General features: G+C 41.8%; 1 protein-coding gene across 5 annotated transcripts in view; it reads left to right on the top strand.

The window, feature by feature from the left end:
• CECR2 (CECR2 histone acetyl-lysine reader) overlaps window positions 1-22,965 on the top strand; it is a 142,304-nt gene that overhangs the window by 55,276 nt on the left and 64,063 nt on the right. For all 5 annotated transcript variants that reach the window (XM_051850088.3, XM_051850087.3, XM_089304425.1 and 2 more), the window contains exon 2: window positions 20,714-20,808. In XM_051850088.3, the coding sequence (XP_051706048.2) occupies window positions 20,714-20,808 (95 nt within the window). The remainder of the gene's footprint in view (window positions 1-20,713; window positions 20,809-22,965) is intronic.

Below are 22,965 nucleotides of genomic sequence, written 5' to 3'. Positions count from 1 at the left end.
CTTTGTCCCTTTCTGCCCACCCCCCACCACTCTCTCTCTCAAATACATAAATAAGTCTCTCTCTATATATATATACATATATAGAGAGATAGATATAAAAATATATATATATATAGAGAGAGAGAGAGAGAAATTTTTGTTTTTATTCAGTAAATATTTGTTTTACTGGCAGGGGGCGGATCTTCTATCTGCTATTTGGTTTCCTAAATGATCACAACAGGTGAATCTGGGCCTAGCTGAAACCCAGGGCCAGGAACTCCATTTGGTTCTCCCTTGTGGGTGGCCGGGACTCAGGTACTTGAGCTCTCATCCCCTGCTTCCCAGGCCACATTACAGGGAGTTGGATTGGAAGCAGAGTAGCCAGGTTGGAACAGGCACTGTGACATGGGATGTAGTAGTCCCAAGTGGCAGCTTAACCTGCTGGGCCACGATGCCCCAATATACCCCAGAAAATACCCTGAAACATCCCCTTTAAATACAAAGTAGTTTGGGCCTAAAAACAAGTAACCAGGGCCAGCACTGTGGCGTAGATGGCTAAACCTCTGCCTGCAGCGCCAGCATCCCAGATAGGTGCCAGTTTGAGTCCCAGGTGTTCCATTTCCTATCCAGCTCCCTGCTAATGAGCCTGGGAAAGCATCAGAAGATGACCCAACTCCTTGGGCCCCTGCACCCATGTAGGGGACCCAGATGAAGCTCCTTGCTCCTGGCTTTGGCCTGGCCCAGCCCTGTTTGGTACAGCCATTTGGGGAGTGAACCAGCAGATGGAAGGTCAGTTAATCGATTTAGCTACCTTCCTACTACCTACCTGTCTCTGCCTTTGAAATAAATAGATAAATCTTAAAAACAAAACAAAACAAAACCTTCCCCCAGCACTTCTTTTATGTAAAGATGACCAGCTTGTTCTGTCTTGGCCTTGGGGTAAAAATGTCTGCATTTATTATAGCAGCAATGTGGAGATGGCTGAAATAAATTTATCTCTTAAAATAAATGTTATTTAAAAATAGCATTTTGATGTAGATTTATTTTGTGTCTGAGGCCAATATTCTTTTATTTTGAGGATTTTTATTTATTTTTTTTGACAGGCAGAGTGGACAGTGAGAGAGAGAGACAGACAGAGAAAGGTCTTCCTTTGCCGTTGGTTCACCCTCCAATGGCCGCCGCTGCAGCCGGCGCACCACACTGATCCGATGGCAGGAGCCAGGAGCCAGGTGCTTTTCCTGGTCTCCCATGGGGTGCAGGGCCCAAGCACCTGGGCCATCCTCCACTGCACTCCCTGGCCATAGCAGAGAGCTGGCCTGGAAGAGGGGCAACCGGGATAGAATCCGGCGCCCCGACCGGGACTAGAACCCGGTGTGCCGGCGCCGCAAGGTGGAGGATTAGCCTATTGAGCCACGGCGCCGGCCAATATTCTTAACACAATATGGAAAACAGGTAAATGGCACTCTTTAAAACAAAATGAGCAACATTGTTTTTGGCACATCTGAAATATGGGTAATATTTGTAATAAGGTAGTATGCATTGGTGTTTTTAATCCTTGTGAATAACATTTGTTCCCTTTCTGATCAAGCTATTTAATTGTAACTTACATTTTTTTAAGTTTTAACTTTTCTTTCCCTGCTCATTTTTAAAATGCTGTGATTATAACAGTTTTTTTGAGCCTGTTTCTAGCTGTGACCTGTTTACTACTAGGCAGTGGTTTTGGGCTATCTTATATAGTGTATCCCCATCACCTACACCTTGCACATGAATGCTCAATAAATACTTGTTAAAAAGAACAAATACAAATAGAACTGTACATAGTATATGGCACAACAGTTGTACTCCTGAGGCCTTAATCCCAGAGAAAAACTTTTATATGAACATACACAACAGTCCTTTTTGGTTGTATCTCCAAAGGTGGAAATAACCCAGATGTTTTTTGATGGGTTAAACAAATATGGCACAGCCAAACTGGAATATTACTTAGCCAAACTGTGGAATGTTACTCAGCAGTGAAAAGGAAAGAGGTATTGTCATACAACTTGGACTAATCTCAAGGGAATTAGGCTGAGTGAAAACCAATCTCAAAAGCTTATATACTAGTTTCTTCCCTTTGATTATTGAAGTAACACCATAAAGATGGAGAACAAATCCATGGTTGCCAGGGATTATGGATAAGGTGAGGAGAGAGTAAATATATTTGTGGAGTTAGTGCAGTGGAGCTTTGTGGTAATGAAACTGTTTTTCATCACAGTTATGATAGCTGAAATAATAGTGCATAGAATTCTACACATACACTAAAACTATTGAAATCGGAGTACAGTGGATGAAATAGTACCAATGTCAGTATCCTGACTTTGATAGCATGCTGTAGTTATGCAAGATGTTGTACAGTTTCTTGCAACTTCTATAAATGTATAATTATTTCAGAGTGAAATTTTTTATTTTAAAGAATGGGTGGAAAAGGCTAATAGAAAGCCCTGAAGCACACGTTGATCATGCACAAATGAATCAGAGCTATAGGGTTCTTATTTGTAATTTCTCTGAAAGCTTTGGTTTCAAGATAGAGTAGTCGGCTTATGTTCTTTTATTAATGAATGGATTTCTTCAGTTTACTGTTTGTGTTTTTAATGTGCCTAATCTAATTTTAGGTGTTCAGTTTTAAAATTCCCCTTAAAAGAACAAAACAGTTCTGACTTCAGGAGATTTAAAAATTACAGATGGAGTTAGCATGTGGGTGACACATTAATCATGAATTACCGTCTTTACCAATTTGCAAAGAAGCTTGTGGTGTCATACAGATTGAAATTATGTAAATTAAGCATAAATTCAAAGGATAAGTTTCTGTTTTAGTTCTCTTGATATTAGCAGATCCAGAAGAGTGGCTTGAGCCCAACCCTAAGAATCTCCATGGTTAACCTGGTTATGATTCATAACATAGGTGCAATTTCATACTACCAAAAATGAAGAACAGAGGTAGAGGAAGAGAACAATAAAATGACATATGTTCAAAATCCTCACGATTATAGCTACTTCTCATTTGTGACTGAAGTAGTTTGTTTATTCATACTTTCTGAAAATCTTCAGCACAAGAAACCAGCTTCTCACCTGAACACGTTTTCCAAATCTGCAACCTAAAACTATTCTTTTTGAAGCAGATTGTCTAGCTCCTTTCAGCTCTTTAAACTGAGCTTGTAACTTGGCAGGTTGTCTTCGTGAAGGGCCACATGTATTTCCACTTAATGTATGCTCTTCAGGTGTTTCTTAGGCACAGAAAAGCATAAATAACAAACTAAACAAGTATCCTGTGCCCCATACAGAGTGCTTCCTGTGCAGCTTCCTGCTAACAGTGCTCCTGGGAAGCAGCCAGAGGTGGCCCAAAGTACTCTGGCTCCTGCCACTCCTGTGGGAGACCAGAATGGAGCTCTTGGCTCCTGGCTTTAGGCTGGCCCAGAGCTGGCAGCTGTTGAGGCCACTTGAGGAGTGAACCAGCAGATGGAAGGGTGATTACCCCTGCCATTCACATAGACAAATCTTAAAAAACAAACAACAAAACTAGAACCTCTGCCGCATGAATGCAGCATCTTTCATTAATGCAAGGGAGATCCACGTGTGTTTGTGCGTACCCTGCGGCCTTCTTCACCCCGGCTTGTTCTCGGACCTATGAAAACAGTCTTCACGCTGTAGCCCAGACCCCATGTCCTGCCGTGAGCTTCTCAAAACTTACCTGCTGCTGCCTGCTCATTTTTCTTTTCTAATTCTGACCTCTCCATACTGAAGGGGAAAGTGGATGGGAAGGAATAACTTTTCATCTCTCTTATTGTTTCCTGCTAAACCAAAATACATTATTTTATTTGAGTCATTTATTAAAAAAATTTTATGTATTCCTATATTATCATTTTGTCTGAATTGTTCCAGCTTTGGCCATTAGGAGCTTTCTCAGTTGGTTCCTGGGTCCCTCTGAAATATCCCTATCATTGTGAGGCTGTTTATTTGTAACAGATGCTCCAGACACATCTTTTTTTGTTTTTCCCAGGAGCACTGGTTCCTTTTATAGGACAATGGTGTTAGAAACCAAGATCTGGGTGCTTGGTGTGTTTTTGCTACTCAATTATTTTTGCTTCTGGGACCCTTCACTGAAAAAGCCAGGAAAATTTTAGTATGCACAGATTATAAAATATTCTGCACCAAAATAAAACTTCTTAATTAAAAAAAATTTTTAAATGTATTTGAGAAGCTGACAGAGGCACACAAAGAGAGCTCCCATAGGCTGATTGTTCTCCCGATGACCACAGGAGGGACTGGGCCATGCCAAAGCCAGAAGCCTGAAACTCAGTCCAGGCTCCCATGTGGATGGCCAGAACCCAATTACTTGAGCCATCCCCTCTGACTCCCAGTGTTTGCATCAGCAGAAAGCTAGAGTCAGGAGCTCGAAGTGGGAATCTAACCCACACATTCCAATGTGGGACAAGGGTGTCCTGCTGGTGTTTTGACTATGAGGCCAAAAATCCATCCTGTAAAACATATCTTTTGTGGGCTGGCACTGTGGCATAGCACATAAAGCCACTGCCTGGAGTGCTGACATCCGATATGGGTGCCGGTTCGAGTCTAGGCTGCTCCACTTCTGATCCTGCTCTCTGCTGTGGCCTGGGAAAGCAGTAGATAATGATCCAGGTCTGGAAGAAGCTCCTGGCTTCAAATGGGCACAGCTCTGGCTGTTTCGGCCAATTTGGGAGTAAATAAGTGGATCAAAGACCTCTCTCTCTGCCTCTCTTTCTCTCTGTAACTCTGACTTTCAGATAAATAAAATCTTCTGAAAAGTATCTTTTAATTCCATTTTGCCACAGACTTTTTTTTTTTAAAAAAAGAGATTATTTATTTGAGAGGTAGAGTTAGAGAGGGAGAGACAGACAGACAGAAGTATCCCCTGCAGTGTAGGGGCCCACAGACTAGTGCTTTCCCAGATCAGAAGTGGAGCAGCTGGGACTCCCAAGTGGCTCCCATATGGGATGCCCATGCTGCAGTCAGAGGCTTAGCCCACTACGCCACAGCGCCGGCCCTGCCACAGATCTTTGAAGTACTCTTGTACATGTGTATATCCTAACTCTGTTACACATAGACCTACATACAGACTTTTCTGTGTAACCATCTGTATGTAGAATAAACCAAACACACCAACTCATCCTGATGTCTCCATCTTTAATCCCTTACCATGTAGATCATTGTTGCCTCCTCCCGTCACTTATCCATAAAGTCCCACTCCAAGAGTGAGAAACCTGGCTCCCACTGTTTGTCATTCATTTGCTTAGTTTTAATTGTTGGGTTTGAGCATGCACCTTCTCAGAATTGTTACTATATTCCCAAGGGAAGCAACTTTATCACTTAGAATACAGTGTTTCTGTAGAGTTTTTAAAGGCCTTTTGGACTTACAGATTGCACTCTTCTAGCATGATTTAGGACACACCTTTCCTCTCCACAGACCCATTTATTTTTCTGGATTACTGCTTCTTTCATCTCAAGCTGGTCTAGTGTCTCCAGTTGACTCTCACCTTTGGCTCTTACTTGTAATGTGGCAGATAAAATTTTAGGGAAATAGCCACAAACTAAACACGGACAAAACTTCTCAAATTCAGTTTGTAATATTAAAGACAGAAATAAATGTGTATGGTGAACAGGGTAGTCAGTTGACTAGGAAAATAAAGTGGAGTATAGGCACTAAACAGTGAGGGGTCCTACAGAAAGCCTTCCATGGAGATGCTGGGGAAAGGGGCATTACAGGAAGAACAAGTGCAAAAGTCTTGAGGCAGGAACGTGCTGAGGATTATTTGGTGGCCAAGAAATAGACTGGCGTGGCTAAAGGGAGTCATCCAGGAGGAGAGCAGTAAGAAGTGATGATATCAGCAGGAGACTGTACCAGGTCTTTAAGATCATAGGGCAGGCATTTGGTGCAGCACCCGCTTGGGGTGTGTGCATTCTGTATCAGAGTGCCTGGGTTTGAGTCGTTTTATCATATAGCTGATTATAGCTTCCCTGGTGGGCATCAGGTGATGGCTCACTTGTGTCCCTGCCACTTACACGGGAGACCTGGATTGAGTTCTAATCTGGCTTTGGCCTGGCTCAGCTATGGCTGTTAAGGGCATTTGAGGAATGAACTGGGGGAATGGAAGGTCTCTCTCTTCTCTGTCTACCTTTCAAATAAATAAAAACTAACAATTAAAAAGATTGTAATATAAAATTTTTTATTCTAAAACAGGCATTTATGCAAAGGGTGATATGTTCTGACTTAATTTTAAAAGGTTCACAGGCTGTTAATACAAAGAAACAAGGATAGAAGTAGGAAGTTCAGAGACGAGTTAAGGATGCCTCAAGCTTCCTGCTGGAGCAACTGAAAGAAAATGCTATTTACTGAGGACTTGGGAGGCTGTAATGGAGCAGTTTGAAAAAGGTGAAATCAGAAGTTGAATTTTGATTATTCATTGAAAATGCCAGGTACTGGTATGCAATTGAATAGATGGCCTGAGGTATAAATTAGAGAATATTAGCATAATGCATGGAAAAAGAAAGGATTGGGTAGAGAAGAAGTTAAAAAAACTGAACCCCAGGGGGTATTCTTCAAGATTTATGGGGTGCAGAAATGGAAGAAACTACTGGAAAGGAGACAGAGGAAATAATCTGTGTAAATGCTGCTTTTAGCTCCAGTATGAGATCTAAAAACTATTGGAAGGCTAAAAGCTATCAATTAATTGTATTTATCTTGGTTGCAGTGATGTTTGAATCATTAATATTGAGAATAAGATTTTTCAGATTTTTATTGCCATCTGTGAGATTCTCTGTGGTAGAACTGTTTCATCAATTTCAGATAAATAAGCGAGAGTTTTTCCCTTTAAGGTCAGCTTGATGAAATTTCTGATGAATAGTGAGTTTTGAAAGTTATCTATGTAATTAAAAGAAAATTTCTAGTTTGTAAGTTGTCAAAGAAGTGACTGCAATATAGTCCATTTCTATCTCCTGCAGCTGCTGTGTATAGCTGAAGAGTAGGGGTTTGACAAATTATCTTTTCCCTGCCATTCCTCTTTACCATGGCCCATTTCAGTTAATGTTGGCAGCCACCACCATTAAAATTATGCTGCTTATGTTTCTGAGGAATAAAGTCTTACGTGTATATATCAGCAGGTGCTTTTGTGTGTGTGTGTGTGAGTGTGAGTGTGATGTCCCTTGTTAGTGTGCATTTGTCCCAGTGTTTGGAATTGTAGTTAAGATGCCATATTCTACATCACAGTACCTAGATTTAATGCCTAGTTCTGGTTTCTGCCTCTAGCTTCCTGCTAATGCAGACCTTGGGAGTCAGTGGTATTGGTTTGAATTCCTGGCTCTCAGCTCCTGGCTTCAGCCCCAGTTTTTGTGGGTGCTTTGGAGAGTGAACCAGCAGATCTTTTCCTTTCTCTTGTCCCTCTGCTTTTAAAATACAGAAATGAAAAAGGATGTAGTACAATTCTATGAGGAAGCCAAGGGAAGATAGAAGGAGAGTGGAAGTAGAGAGGTGAGATTACGAAACCACTTTTTGGATTAGGGCCTTGTGAGCTAGAAGGGTGTGTATTTACAGACACTGGACAGGCATGGGGTGTGTTGTGGGTAGTCTTTTTGGAAATTGGGTAAAGTATATAATGAATCCGGTAAGGCTGTGTTATTAAAAGATGTGGGATTTTTGCTGGCACCACAGCTCACTAGGCAGAGTGGACAGTGAGAGAGAGAGACAGAGAGAAAGGTCTTCCTTTGTTGTTGGTTCACCCTCCAATAGCGCTGCAGCTCACTAGGCTAATCCTCCGCCTGCAGCACCGGTACTCCGGGTTCTAGTCCCGGTCGGGGCACCGGATTCTGTCCCAGTTGCTCCTCTTCCAGTCCAGCTCTCTGCTGTGGCCCGGGAGTGCAGTGGAGGATGGCCCAAGTGCTTGGGCCCTGCACCTGCATGGGAGACCAGGATAAGCACCTGGCTCCTGCCATCGGATCAGCGGGGTGTGCCGGCTGCAGCGGCCATTGGAGAGTGAACCAACTGTAAAAGGAAGACCTTTCTGTTTCTCTCACTGTCCACTCTGCCTGTCAAAAAAATAAAAAAATTTCAAATTAAAAAAAAAAGATTTATTATGTAAAAGGCAGAGTAACACACACACACACACACACACACACACACTCATGGTGGGGGGGCTTTTGTCCTCCCCACCTGACCACAACATCCAGGCCTGGACTAGGCTGGAGCCAGGAGTTAGGAGTTCAACCTGGTCTCCAGTGTGGGTTGCAGGAGTGCATCTACGGTCTTCCCAGGCTCCTTAGCAATGGGGTGGAATTGCAAGCAGAGCAGCCAACACTGGCTGTGCCCCAGCTGTGAACTTTTTGAAGACCTTTTGTATATCTCCAAAATGGCAAACTATTATTACTTAAAACCTGTGTGTGGCCGGCGGCGTGGCTCACCAGGCTAATCCTCTGCCTGCGGCGCCGGCTCCCCGGGTTCTAGTCCCGGTTAGGGTACTGGGTACTAGTCCCGGTTGCTCCTCTTCCAGTCCAGCTCTCTGCTGTGGCCTGGGAGTGCAGTGGAGGAGGCCCAGGTCCTTGGGCCCTGCACCCGCATGGGAGACCAGCGCACCAGCCGCAGCGGCCATTGGAGGGTGAACCAACGGCAAAGGAAGACCTTTCTCTCTGTCTCTCTCTCTCACTGTCCACTCTGCCTGTCAAAAAAATAAATAAATAAATAAAAATTTAAAAAAACCTGTGTTTTTTTGTTCGCACACAACATTTCTCTTTTCTATGACAGTGTGTGCTTTTGCAAGGCTGCAGAAGTAGTCCTGAAACCTCAGAAGTTAGCAGCCACTATTTTGTTTTTGCTTCTCTTTTCTTTTTGTTTTTGCAGATCAGCCATTGACTGTGCTCTTCCTGTTTTCTTTCTTCTCTTATCCAGGTTAAAGGAACAGTTTTTATTTGGATAAAGGGGAAAGAGCCATAGTTGAACAATGTAATAATCTTTCAAGCTGCTGTTCAGAGGGGATATTTCCCTGACCAAAGCAGTTTCCCTAAACACATTGTGTATGTGTATGATGATAAGTAGGATCAACTGTAGGAAGACCAATGGCTGGCAGGCTTGTGGCTCACTGGTTTAAGCTGTTGCTTGGGACACCCACATTCCATATCAGAGTGCCTGTTCTGAGTCTTAACTGCTCTACTTCCAATCCAGCTCCCTGCTAAGTAGCAGATGACTTAAATACTTGAATCCCTGCCACACCGAGACCCTGAAAGAGTGCCTAGTATCAGCCTGGCCTATCTCTGGCTATGGAGTCATTTAGGGAATGATGATTTAATTGCCATTTTGTGATTTGAAGAAAGGCATGAGGAACTAAGTGGTGTCCTCTGTCTGAAGGCCGAAAGCCCAGTGGTCTTCAATGTTTTCACTGAAAGCAGTTCCCCTTTGTGTCTAGTTTAATAAAGCAAGTGTGGGTTGCTGTGATTTTTGACAAAGTAGACCACCACTTGATTTTCATTTATTCTGCATAATTTAAGTTTAACTTGATTGTCCTATGATACAATGATAAGGGAACTCTTAAGTACTGTATGTAAAAATCTGACCCGATTGTGATCTTTGTCTATGTATTGATTTATTTAAGTCTGGATGGCCTCTGTTTAAAAACCTGAGGATGTCCATAATCCTCAGGTATCAGAATGACATTGTGTGTGCATTTAAATTGGGAAGGTATGGAGTAGGCTTTTGCCTTAGTAGTTAAGGTCCCTTTGGGATGCCTGCTTCCTGTATCAGAGTGATTGGGTTCAAGACCCAGCTTCCCAGTTCCAGCTTTCTGCTAGTGCTTACTCCTCAGAGGCAGAAAGTTATATGGCTGAAGAAGTGGGCTCCTGGCTTCGACCTGGCCCAGCCCTGGCTGTTGTGGGCATTTGAGGAGTGAAGCAGTAGATAGGAGATCTCTTTCTTTCCTATCCCCCACCCCTGTTTCTCTCTCTCTCTCTATCTCTCTCTCTCTCTCTCTGTCTCTTTCTCTCTCTCTCTGCCTTTCAAAAACATAAATAATTAGTGGATGAAACTAAACTAGAAAGATTGCCTCTCGTGGCCCTGACAGTCCCACTCGCCATTCAGCACAGGCCACCTTCATAATTCTGAGACCCATTTACTAGCCAAGGAGTCAAAAGAGAGTGAATTGTTTTAAAGAAATAATTTCTCCCAGGGCTGATGAAATATTCCTGCCCCACAACAAAATATTAACAGTGCCTCTCCCTCAGAACAGGTTTGGATAGACACTGCCAAATTTTTTATCTTAGGATCTCTTTGTCTTGATAGATAGCATGCAATTTATCCTCTTTTTAACATTTCTTTTTTCATTAAAAATCTGTTTTCTTAGTTATAGTCATATCCTGTTTGCTGCTAGAGTGTCCTAGCTTTCCAGATTCCCTTTCTTGATTGGATTTTAAGCATTTTCTTCTTTGCGTCTTCAGCACTTAACAGAGTCGAGCACATACTATGTCTTCAGATGCCAGGGCCGCTGTCTTTTACTTGTGTGATGTCTGTTGTCACATGTCTATATTGGGGTGTATTGATGGAGCTGATTCAGTCATAGGAACCTACCACACTCTCACACACACTCACACTGAAACATATATAAAATTCTGTTTCTTGCGTTTTCATAATTCTTGTATAGGAGAGCAGTAATGCAGATAGACATGAACAGCTGGACTTGGAACGTTGCAAGGGGATGCCCTCTTCAAATTTACAGGACCTTGTCAAAGATCATCTTTGTTTCTGTCCCCTGCCCCCAATATAGCCTTTTATTTTCCTTATTTCTGACTATCCATTAAAGATCATTTTAGGGATTTAAAATGTTTTTAGACATTAAAATTTATCTAAAATTTCCTTGGGTTTTTGTCTTTTTCTGCACCTGCAATCCATTACAAAACCCTATCATCTTTGCTTCTGAAATTCTCTTTTCCATAGTCATCCCTGTAGCATTGGCCCCATCACTTCTTCCCAGAACTGGATCAGGGGAGTTTTTATCCTCTAGTGTCTCTACTGATGTGTCCTGCAGATTCTATCCAGCTTAACCTTCTGGGTTTGATTATTTCGTGTCTCTGCTATGAAGTCTTGGGTGGCTCTCCAGTACTAAAACAATTTACAGCTGTTCCAGCAGTGAGCTCCCAGTGATGATTATGTAACTCCATGGCCCAGTGCAGTACTCTGAAGTAGCTCCCAAAATAAATTTCCTGAAGTCTCTTGGTTGGTTTTGTCTTGAAAATTCCTGTAAATATTTGCATAAAAATATCTTCTCAAACAATAGTAAAAGCAAAAGCAGAATAAAACTGACTCTTTAGGAAGCCTGTTAAAATACCTTGTGATTTCCTATGTTAAGACCACACACTGTGCCCTGATTGGAAACCCTGGTCCCCATGATGAGATCAAGAGTACTTAAACTGGGCTCTGAGCCTTTGTGTGGTCTGCCAAGGGCCACACTTGTCCATTGTACATGCTTCAGAGAACATATTGGGAAGGTTTCCAGCTTTTTATGGTGTCTAAGAATTATTTGTATAACATGGACATTTTTTTCTGGAGAAGACCCATGAACTGAGTGTCCCTCCCCTTACCTCCTTTGGAGCCACTTTTGGTAACACACATTTTTAGAAAGTCGTGAAGATTGTTTTGGATTCATATATTTATTGGTGAAATTAGTCGTTTGCAGTTAACCTAATGCTTTAGAATTGCCTTCATATTTGAAGGGAGGAGCTATTTTGGTTTCCTTTCCTCGTGACCCTCACATCACAGCCAGAGACACATCTGTTTCATGGGAGGTAGAGAGGAGTGGTATGGTTGCGGCAGAGCAGCAGCCTCCTGGGATAAATCTCTTGGCCATCTGAAAGTGTTATATAGCTGGTTTCAGATCCCTCACCATTATACCCACTTGAGTTGATTTATATTTTACAGTCTAAATTGGCATGGGGCATGCCTTTGGGATTAAATTAATTTATACCAAGTTAGAAAGCATCAGCTGCCAAAGTCAGGGGTGCCTTCTGGAGGCCGGTGTGCTTTTTTTCTTCCTGTATTCTAAGCCCACACTCCAGGCATTCTGTCTTGGATAGCAGCTGGGATGGTCCTTCAAGAGGGCCTGCTTTGCATCTCCTTTGTGTAAACTCCCGTTCTGGGTCCTATACAGAAGCCAGATCTTTGAGATACTACATTGTAATTTGGTCCTTGTGCAAATTAGGAAGATTTGTAATCCTCTAAAATCAAATACAACAAACACGACTTTTATTTAGGCATTTTCCCCTCCTTAAATAAACAAAAAGGAAATGTGTGATCTTGATCCTTACTTGAAGTCGAAGAAAAGGGAAGTTTTTCTCTCAACAGCAAAATTTTAACAAAAATTTCTTTAGATATTAGTAACGTATCAGACAAGAAAAAATACTTATGGTTTTATTTAAGAAAAAGTCTGCTAAGTGTCTGTTGTGGTTACATTAAAGAAGTTTAGTAATATTCTGTGTTATTTGTCTTCCACCTGGAAATTACCTTTATTAGCATGCAGGACTTCTTACAGTGAAGAATTGCAAACACTTTTATAAAATGTATACTGCAGGCTGTATTTCTACTCTGCCCCATTGCCTGTCAGAGGTTGGGCTCATTCCCTCCCTCAGTTCTGAGTTCTTTTCCCAGCAGCCGCTGTGTGACTTAAAGATTTGTTCTTGAGGGTGGGAAGGTGGGCCAATGTTGAACAGACTTTGCGCTAATGAGCTGTGATGCCAGCTGCATACGGGTCAAATCCTGTTACTCCCTTCAGCTACTCTCTGAAGCTGCAGAGAAGCAGGAGTAACCCGGTCTCCTTTCTCCATGCTGATTTGCTGCCTTTTCTGCTGTTTTTTTTTCCCCCTCCTTCTTCTGTCCCAGAGCATCTTGGCAAAGTTCAGATTTCTGTGCTCACAGCTCAGTGCTCACAGTGAAAAGGAAATACAAAGGGGAGGAGAGAAAGTGAGAAGAAAAAAGAGGTTGAGGTAGAGATCATTAGAAGGGTCTCTTACTGTCTGAGTCTAACATTTTAAAGTTCTGGGTTGAAACCGTAAGCTATAAAACCTTTTAAATAACCTAGATTTCCAAATAATTTCTTGGAGATAGTTTTATTGGTGCATGAATATGGTAGGCCATATATTAATATACTTTGAATTTCTATTGTTCAGAAACTCCTGAATTTTGAAAAGAACACCATATCTCTTTAGTCTTTGTTCTTTTCCCACAAACTGTCATTGTAAAGAAGAAGTATTATAATATTAACATTTTATACAGCATTGCCTGTGTGTCAGACATGGCGTTTTCTCTTTTAATCATAACAGCCTCTTTAAGATGCACACTTTTAATGTGGGAAAAAAATGACTTATAGCCATAAGTACTGTTGAATATAGTTATATTGTAATGAAACAAATCTCCAGTTTTTTTATTGGTCTAAATTTTTTTTTTTAATTTCATTATTTACTTGAAAGGCAGAATTACAGAGAGGGAGAGAGAGAAAGAGAGGTCTTGCATCTGCTGGTTCACTCCCTAAATGGCCACAATGGCTAGAGCTGGGCTAATCTGAAGCCAGGAGCCAGAAGCTTCTTCCAGGTCTTTCACATGGGTGCAGAGGCCCAAGGACAGAGACCATCTTCCACTGCTTTCCCAGGCCACAGCAGAGAGCTGGATCTGAAGTGGGAGAAGCTGACACTTTACCTGCTCTACCACAGTGCCAGCCCCTCAGTCTGAAATATTAATGTGTAAGAAACTAACTGATTAAACCAATTCTTTTGATCATTGGGATGAAAATTGCTTTCCTGTTTCTTTTCCTCTTCCATTTTCCCTACAGCATTTTTTTTTTTTAATAGACAGTGAGAGAGAGAGAGACAGAGAGGTCTTCCCTCCGTTGGTTCACCCCCCAGATGGCCACCACGGCCGGAGGTACACCGATCCAAAGCCAGGAGCCAAGTGCTTCCTCCCGGTCTCCCATGCGGGTGCAGGGGCCAAGCACTTGGGCCATCCTTCACTGCCTTCCCAGGCCACAGCAGAGAGCTGGACTGGAAGAGGAGCAGCCTGGACTAGAACTTGATGCCCATATGGGATGCTGGCGTCGCAGGCAGAGGACTATCCAAGTGAGCCATGGCACCGGCCCCGGCCCTTACAGCATTCTTAATTCTTATTTTACCATTATGGTGAAAACTGAGTCTTGTATTGTCCTTGCCAGTGCTAAGGAGAAGAGGAAAAGCTCTGCTCTCTGGGTGGCTCACCCCACATTCCTGGTTCTTAACTTTAAAATTCTGCAAAGACACGGGGGGAACTTCACTGATAATTTTTGTTACCTCATATGTAGTTTGGAGCTACATATAGATTTTTAAAATATTTATTCTATGTATTTGAAAGGCAGGGTTGGGGAGAGACAAAGAGAGGTCTTCCATTGCTGGTTCACTCCCCAAATGCCGACAACAGCCAGGGCTGCACCAGGCTGAAGCCAGGATCTAGGAACTGCATCCTGGTTTCCCATATGGGTGGCAGGGACCCAGGTACTTGGGCCATTTCCCCCTGCCTTCCCAGGTGCATTACCAGGGAGCAAGATTAGAAGCAAAGCAGCCAGGACTCCAGTGTGAGTATTCTGTTATGAGATGCTGGCCTCACAAGCTGTACTACACTGCTGGCCCTGACTACATTCTTACTGGTTTCTAAATAGATTTATTGGTAGGAATGACATTGAACTATAAGGAACAAATGACTCATTTCTCCTACCCAGTGACAACTAATCTTATACTTTATTTATTAATTTGTGAGAGTGTGCTCCCATCCACTGGTTCATTCCCCAAATGCCTGTATTATCTGGAACCAGGCCAAGCCAATGCCAGGAGCTGGGAACTCAATCTGGATCTCCCATGTAGGTGTCAGGGACCCCATTACTTCAGCCATCACTGCAACCTTCTGGGGTGCACATTCATAGGAAGGTAAGGATCACCAGATACTCTCATGTAGGATGTGGGTATCTTAACTGCTAGGCTGAACACCCACCCCTATTCTTATATTCAGAATATATTGTTTAGTCTCTATTTATTTGTTTTGAAAGTCAAGAGAGGGGGAGAGGCAGAGAGGGATCATCCATCCACTAGTTCACTCTCCAGATGGCTGCAACAGCCAGGGCTGGGCCAGGATGAAGCAAGAAGCCAGGAGCGTTGTCCCTGTCTCCCATGTGGGCGCAGGAGTCCATACATTTGGGTTATCTTCCACTGCTTTTCCCCTGGCCATTAGCAGGGAGCTGGGTCAGAAGTGGAGCAGCAGTGCCTCAACGTCATTCCCTAGTGGTTTACTTTTACATCGAGATTAAACTTATTCTGTACATTTCATAGGGTTTCAAACTTATAGGCAGGACCTCTATAAATTCCATGCATTTTAATTAGTAAGCTTTATCTGCATGATCTAATGATATTCATACACTAATGCTAGTGTTTTTGAATGAGCAAAAATGGCTTTCTTTGTTGATGGTTTGAGTTAAAATATAAACATGTAATTCAAAGTCCTTATAAAGAATATGTTAATATATACTAATATATAATGCTTATAATATTAGAAATTAAGTGGTTTGCAAGTTGTGTCAGATATCAGTGCATTTTATGTTCATGGCAGTAGGAAGCTATGTTCTTTCACTTCTGTTGGTCATTATGTTTATGTCTTTTGTTCATTAAACCATCATTTATCTTCCAATAGTTTTCGAAATTATTCCCTTCTCTATTGCCACAGTGCTGCTCTGTAGCAGGCTACCCTGTAGACGGAGTGTTTGCGAATCATGAAGCTTTCATTAAGACACAGGTTCTGGCTTCAGAAAGTCTGTTGTGAGGCCTGAGTTGCTTCCAGCAGGCTTGCAGGTGATGCTGTTATTCTGAGGTCCCCACCTTCAGTTCCCTTCCCAATGATCCTGCACACCTCAGAACTTTATATCTGAGGCAGAAATCTAATCCTTTTTTTCTTTCTTGTCACCCATTTGCAAACAAGAGTAAAATCTATACTCTTTAGTTTGGCATTCAGAGAAGATTTGTAAGAAATAAACTTGGTCTTTCTCTCTATCCTCTAATAATACTCTTATCACCATTTCCACTTCTAGAGAGCACTTGATACTTCCCACACTGGCCATTAACTTTCACAGACTCTAACTGTTCATCTGGCCAGAACCATTCTCCCCCTTCAAGATATCACACAAGTCTTGGCTCCCTGGCAGTTTGACTCCATATTTCCTTAATTTCTCTAGTTTTTCCATATTACTTTATGTATTTAATAGGATTTATCGCACCTTTTTTTTGTTAAAAGATCTATTTATTTATTTTGAAAGAATTTTTTAATTCTTTTTAGAGAGATCTTCCACCCTCTGGTTTACTCCCTAGATGGCCACAATGAACTGTGCTGGCCCAAGCTGAAGCCTGAAGCCAGGAGCTTCATCTGGGTCTCCCACGTGGGTTCAGGGGCCCAAGCACTTGGGCCATATTCTGCTACTTTTCCCAGACCATTAGCAGGGAGCTAGATGGGAATTAGAGCAGTCTGAACACAAACTGACATCCATATGGGATGCTGGCATGGTAGGTGGTAGCTTTTCCCGCTATGCCACAATGCTGGTCTCATCACACTGTTTTATAATTACTTGCCACCATTTAATCAAGAAAAGATTTGAGTTCTGTTTATATCTGGCATGATTCTGGTTGCCAGGTAGACAATATAGTGTACACAATTAAAAAAATTTTTTTGGTCATTTTTGGCTTATATTTTTAGCTTCTCCATCCTGTTTCCCTTCCTCCTTTCTCCTTGGACTTTCTTACTCACTTTTATATCTCTAGTGTGTGGCAAGTGATAGGTGATGTATTTATTTTTATTGGATTTTTTTTAAACCATATTCTGTTTGCTAAATTATGCTTAATGTTATAGATAAGGGCTATAAAAAACAGCATGTTCCTTTTTCATAAGCAGTCTTATCAGAAGAAATGAAAACACTAATATTACTAATTAATGCAAAAATAGCATTCATGATACTGTTGTAGCCAGTACCTGCCTCTGGTACAAGTGACAGTGACAGGAGTGGAGGCCAGAAAAGAAGGTCTCTGGGCAGAAACCACAGGTTGATGAGAAAGGAAATTAGATCTGAGAAACTGCACTTTAGCTTAACTCATGCAGATTTGATTATCTGCTGTATGCTTGATTGTTTCATAAAACTAATGTTCTTAGTCATTTTCTACAGATAAAGATGACCCACGTGTATGCTGTGGCTAACTCCTCAAAGTGTCCTCCTTGGGTGTGGCCTTTGTTTATCACCTAAATCAGTAACTTCTGTTCCCTTAAATCATGGGTTAGTCTCAACCACAGCACCTTCAATCAGGAATTACATTGCACTAGCAATTCACTGTGCTGGAGATTCAGCCAGGTGTGCACCCGTGAAGATGTGTAATGATACTTGCCTGTAATTCCACAGCGATGAAGGAGTTGCTTCGGGAACAGCAGTGTGGGACTCAGCCAGGAAGACTTAGTAGATGGTTTTTTACATAATTGAATACAGTGTGGTTTGGCAGAGGGAAATGGTACATGTCAGGGCATGGAGAAACTAGGTAAGTGGTCAGAGTGGTTATTGCAGCTGTTGAAACCATCAGGCCTGTCTAGAATAGAGGACATTGGCTGCTGGGAACAACTCAGGAATGGTTGACTCGGGCTTCACACTTTTTGCTGAGTGCCCTTGGGGAACTTAGTTAACCTTCATGGACCTAACATCTCTAAATTGAAAGAGTTGAAATACGTGGTCTGTAATTTATCTTCCAGCGCTAATATTTGGTGATTCTGACTTATCTGTCAAACAAGATGGCCTGTAACTCCTGCTTCAATAATTTTGCATCCGTTACAACCAGTTTACTTTGGAGTCTTGCTTAGTGACCAGGTTTAAAATATGACCCATTCAAGTCTCCCCATGTTTTGCCTCTCTTTTACTTTTGTCAGATCTTAGATGTCTGTTTCTCCTTTCTTGTGCTTTACACTGTTCAGTAAGTCCTCAAGACTCTCCCTCCTGCTCTGTGCTTGTGCTGACATCACACCTTCCACCCTCTGTTCCTGGAATTTGCTTTATGCAGCCAGCATCTAGATTAGTCTCACTTTGCCTCTCCAATGGATTGCCATTGTCTTCCAAAGAAAGGCCAAACTCATTAGCTTGGTATTCGGTATCATCTGTCAATCTTAGCTCACATTACTCCTCTTGACATAATCTTCAGAATAGTTAACTGAAACCAATATCCTCCCTGTGCCTTTGCTCATGTTGTTCCCTGCACCTGGTTATGCTCTGCCTCTCCCTCCATTGTCACACAGTCACAATTTTCTCAACTCAGGGGCCACCTTCATCAAATCTCTCAGGCTTTTCACAGCCATAGGTGATGCTTTTCTTCTTTACTCCCACCATTCGGTAGCTTTTATTGTGTACCCAATAGTAATAATTACATGTCTTATTTTCTGTAACATTTTTCTCTCCTAACTAAATTAAACTCCTTAGTACTTAGAAGTTGCTACATTGTCATACACAGGATGGTACCCAGTAAATATTTGTTGAGTGAATGGACTCTGACTAAATATAGTTCAAATTCTTCTTATCGCTCATTATAGAGGTTTTTATAACCACTAACTAGAATGTAGAAAAAACTCTGCCCTCAGGAATTAATGAGCTAGTGTCAGAATAAGAACCATTGCCATTTACATGTGTTAACAGTTTCCAAGTTTGTATTTAAAGCAAGCAAACTGTTTTCAAGCTGGCTCCTTGTCTTTGGATTTGAGTTTCATCTACCTGGGTTTTCAAGGCAGTACAGGACGCCTTCCTTTCCAGTTGTATCACCTCAGGGTCCTTTGTCGTTGGTTTAGTCTGTCAGTGAGAGCAATTTGCAGTTTTTGTTTTGTGAAGTTTTTTTAGAGTGAGCGTTTCCAAACTTGGAAAGCTTTAAGGATTAAAATAATAAATGGGATACCCACATTGCATATTAGAGTGCCTGGTTTGAGTCCCAACTGCTACTTTTCTGATCCAGCTTCCTACTAATGCACAACCTAAGACAGCAGTGATGGCCTTATTACTTGGGTCCCTGTCACCCAACTGTGAGACCAGATTGAGTTCTGTCCTCCTGCCTTCAACCAGGCTGAGTCCTAGCAGTTAGAGCCATTTGGGGAGTGAACTAGAGGATGGAAGAGCTCTCTCCATCTGATGTGTCTCTCACTTTCTGCCTTTCAAAAAAATGGAAAAATTCTTTAAAATCATTTTCATAAGACTTAGTATTTCTATGCTAGAAATAGACTAACTTCTTAAGTTTGTATAGTACCATATAATTGGTATTAAGATCAGAAATTGTCGGCCGGCGCCGCGGCTCACTAGGCTAATCCTCCGCCTAGCGGCGCCGGCACACCGGGTTCTAGTCCCGGTTGGGGCGCCGGATTCTGTCCCGGTTGCCCCTCTTCCAGGCCAGCTCTCTGCTGTGGCCAGGGAGTGCAGTGGAGGATGGCCCAGGTGCTTGGGCCCTGCACCCCATGGGAGACCAGGAAAAGCACCTGGCTCCTGGCTCCTGCCACCGGATCAGCACGGTGTGCTGGCCGCAGCGCGCCGGCCACGGCAGCCATTGGAGGGTGAACCAACGACAAAGGAAGACCTTTCTCTCTGTCTCTCTCACTGTCCGCTCTGCCTGTCAAAAAAAAAAAAAAAAAAATCAGAAATTGTCTTGTGCACATCTCACATTTTCAGAATTATAAATAAGAGTCTCAAAAGTTTGACTTTTCTTTGGGTTATAGATCTGGTTACGCACCAGGGAAATCATAAACGGAGCATTGGGAAATGATTTGCATCTAGAGGTTGTACAGTGACTTGATAGAATGCAGGCAAACTTCTGTCATAAGAGATAATGGCTTGAACGTATTTCATTGTCTTCAAAAATGCATTTATTTTGGGCAGTTGAGAAGAGAAATAAGGTCTCTTAACTTTTCCCACTGCTGTTTTATCTAATAGCACCTTTCAACTAATCTGACTTTGAGTACTTTTCTGAGAAAAACTAGATCTTCATGCATTGTTTGTCTGAATCCCTAAAAAAGGAAATTTGTCTCTTCTAGGATTAGATCATTAACATAGACATTAACTCATTTTCTTCAGATGATACAGAATTAATCTTAGTTCTCACACTCTACTGTCATCAGTCATCTGGGTGTGGTGTCTGCAAATGAAAATTGCCTTAATGCTTACTATCTGTGCTATTTAAGTCAAGGTAAAGTGTCTCTTTTTAAAAACTGTTGTGGGTAGTTTATTTATTGAAATTGTGAGGTAAATGAGAAACACTTTATAATTACATGATTGCTCTTTTATTTTCTGTTGCTATTAAGATAAAAAAGGTACAGCATAATTATAGGCTAGCTCCTTGATTATGCAACTAGCATTGATTTATAAAAAAGAGAACACATGTTTCTTCTGTGCAAATAAAAGGACTGGGACTGGATAAGAACCAATGGGACAGGTAAATTCCAAGGAAAAGCCAAAAGTTGGAACCCTAATTGCTCTTTAGTGGTAACTGTGGGAAGAAGGGCATAGTGGATGTGCCCTTTTGCTACACCGATCATGTAGTTCCTTGAGACTTGTGGTGGTGGTTGGACAGGGAAGATGAATGTAAATGTTGATCTGTTGATCTCTTGTCTCCCTCCCCTCACCCGTAGGAGTTAGAAGCTGCTCTTCACAGAGATGATGTGGAGTTTATTAGTGACCTGATTGCCTGTCTGCTTCAGGGCTGCTATCAACGAAGAGATATCACGTGAGTAATCCTGATCTACCTAAGTATTTCTTGTACAGGGAACTAATTAACCGGTCAGTGATGTTTCCTGTCTCCTGTAGCAGACCACAACCAATCAACAGCCGGTATATAACTGTGTAGACTGAGCACATATAAATGAATTCCCTGGCCTTGTATTTGCTTATTTTGTAGTTGAGGTTTTATTCTATTATAATTCTTGAGTTTATTTTATTCTGACATTTATGTCATTTTTTCTTGGATATACCAGCTGAGCTTTTTTCCTTTTATATATGCCTTTTTCTGGTTTTTGGTTTGTAGTGTTGATAAAGCACTGTCTAACAGATCAAAACTGGATTTAACTATGTATGTGCCGCTGGCATGTCCCCTGCCAATCATATAACTGGTAGTGGCAGCATCATTACCTTGGGGCCTCAGGGCTTTATTATGATCCTATAACTGCCAAGCAAGCAGCTTTCTGGTGTTTTTGAGATGTGCAGAAATTTGGAGCAAAAATTTTATCAGTGTAGACAAAGGAACTTTGTGACATGACCCCCCCCTTTGTTTTGTCCTTAACTTCATGCACATTTTCTTTGCTACATTTGTATACAGAACAGAACCACAAAGCAAACTTATTAAAAGGTGAGACACAATGGGTTTCCTAGTCTTTTAACCTTCTGATACCATGTAGGGATTTGAGTTGTTATGGTTCATGTTGTTCAGACTGTTAAAAATGGTACCTCACATATCTCAGTTCCAGTGAATCCAGTCTGTTAGTGATGGCAAATGAGGTCTGGTGTTAATGTATAATAAACTTTGATAGAAGAAGAGAGAGGGATTAAATGAATGTCATTTTTCTCAGGGTGGAAGTCTCTGTTCCTTAGGGGAAAATTATCATTCCTGGACTCTATAGCAACTTTTCACCCTCGAATACCCTGGTTACACTGGTAAATACTAATAAACATAAAATAAAATTTATCCTGTGTGTAGAACTTTTCATTTTCATATCTAATTTTTTCATTTCATTATAGCAGTCATTTTTCTTTTCTGTTTTGTTTTGTTTTGTTTTGTTTTGTTTATTTGAAAGGCAGAGTTACAGGGAGAGAGGAGGAGAGACACAGAGAGATAGATCTTCATCTGTTAGTTAAATCCCCAGATGGTTGCAACAGCTGGGGCTGGGCCAGGCCGGAGCCAGGAGCCAAGAGCCAAGAGCCAGGAGCCAAGAGTTTCTTCCAGGGCTAAAGGACTTGACAGTCTTCCACTGCTTTCCCAGATGCATCAGCAAGGAGCTGGATTGGAAGTGGAGCAGCAGGGCTCAAACTAGTGCCCATATGGGATGTTGGCACTGTAGGCGGCAGCTTAACCCTTTGTGCCTCAGTGTTGGTCCCCAGTCATTTTTCTTGTAACTACCTTTTCTTTATGATTTTTAAGTGATCCAGTATAATAGTTTTATGTGTAGCTTTATATAGAATTCAGTAGGTATACTAATGGAAGTACCTGTTAATGCAAACTATCAAAAGTACTGCCTCTGTAAGATGTTTTTTCTTTTTTAAAGATTTGTTTTTATCTTATTTTGTCTTAGGCAGAATTGGATAGAGAGATCTTCTATCCATTGGTTCACTCCTCATATAGTTGCAATAGCCAGGAGCCTGAAACTCCAACCAGGTCTCCCACGTGTGTACAGGGACTAAAGGACTTTGGCCATCTTCTGCTGCTTTCCCAGGCACATTAACAAGGAGCCAGATCAGAAATGGACCAGCTGGGACTTGAACCAGTACCCGTAAGGGATGCTGGCATTGCAGCCAAAGGCTTAAACGACTCCACCACAACTCTGGCCTCTAAGATTTTATTTTCTTTTAACAAATTGTCAGACTGCCCACCACAGAGGTGGTTCTGGTTCACCTTTGAATCATCAGTGTCTGTCTGCATAATCCTCGTTAACTCTGGACACGGCTCCCCTATACCAGCCAGTACATACTGGCAGACAACACTCTCCTGGCTCTCGTGGAGCTCACAGTTCTGTACTGTTGTCTGGGCAGAGATGTCTACTAATAATTACAGTCATGATTATATAATTGCAGGTTACACTATGACTTCACTAAGTGGTTAGAAGTAAAAGTGTGTCAACAGTGATGTGAGAACATCATTTGTTAACTTAGCCTTCTTCATATGGGGCATTCC

This window comes from Oryctolagus cuniculus, chromosome 9 (genome assembly GCF_051225735.1).
Source record: "Oryctolagus cuniculus isolate XC-2025 breed Fujian yellow rabbit chromosome 9, ASM5122573v1, whole genome shotgun sequence".
Lineage (NCBI taxonomy): Eukaryota > Metazoa > Chordata > Mammalia > Lagomorpha > Leporidae > Oryctolagus > Oryctolagus cuniculus.
This window is presented reverse-complemented; position numbering and strand designations above follow the sequence as displayed.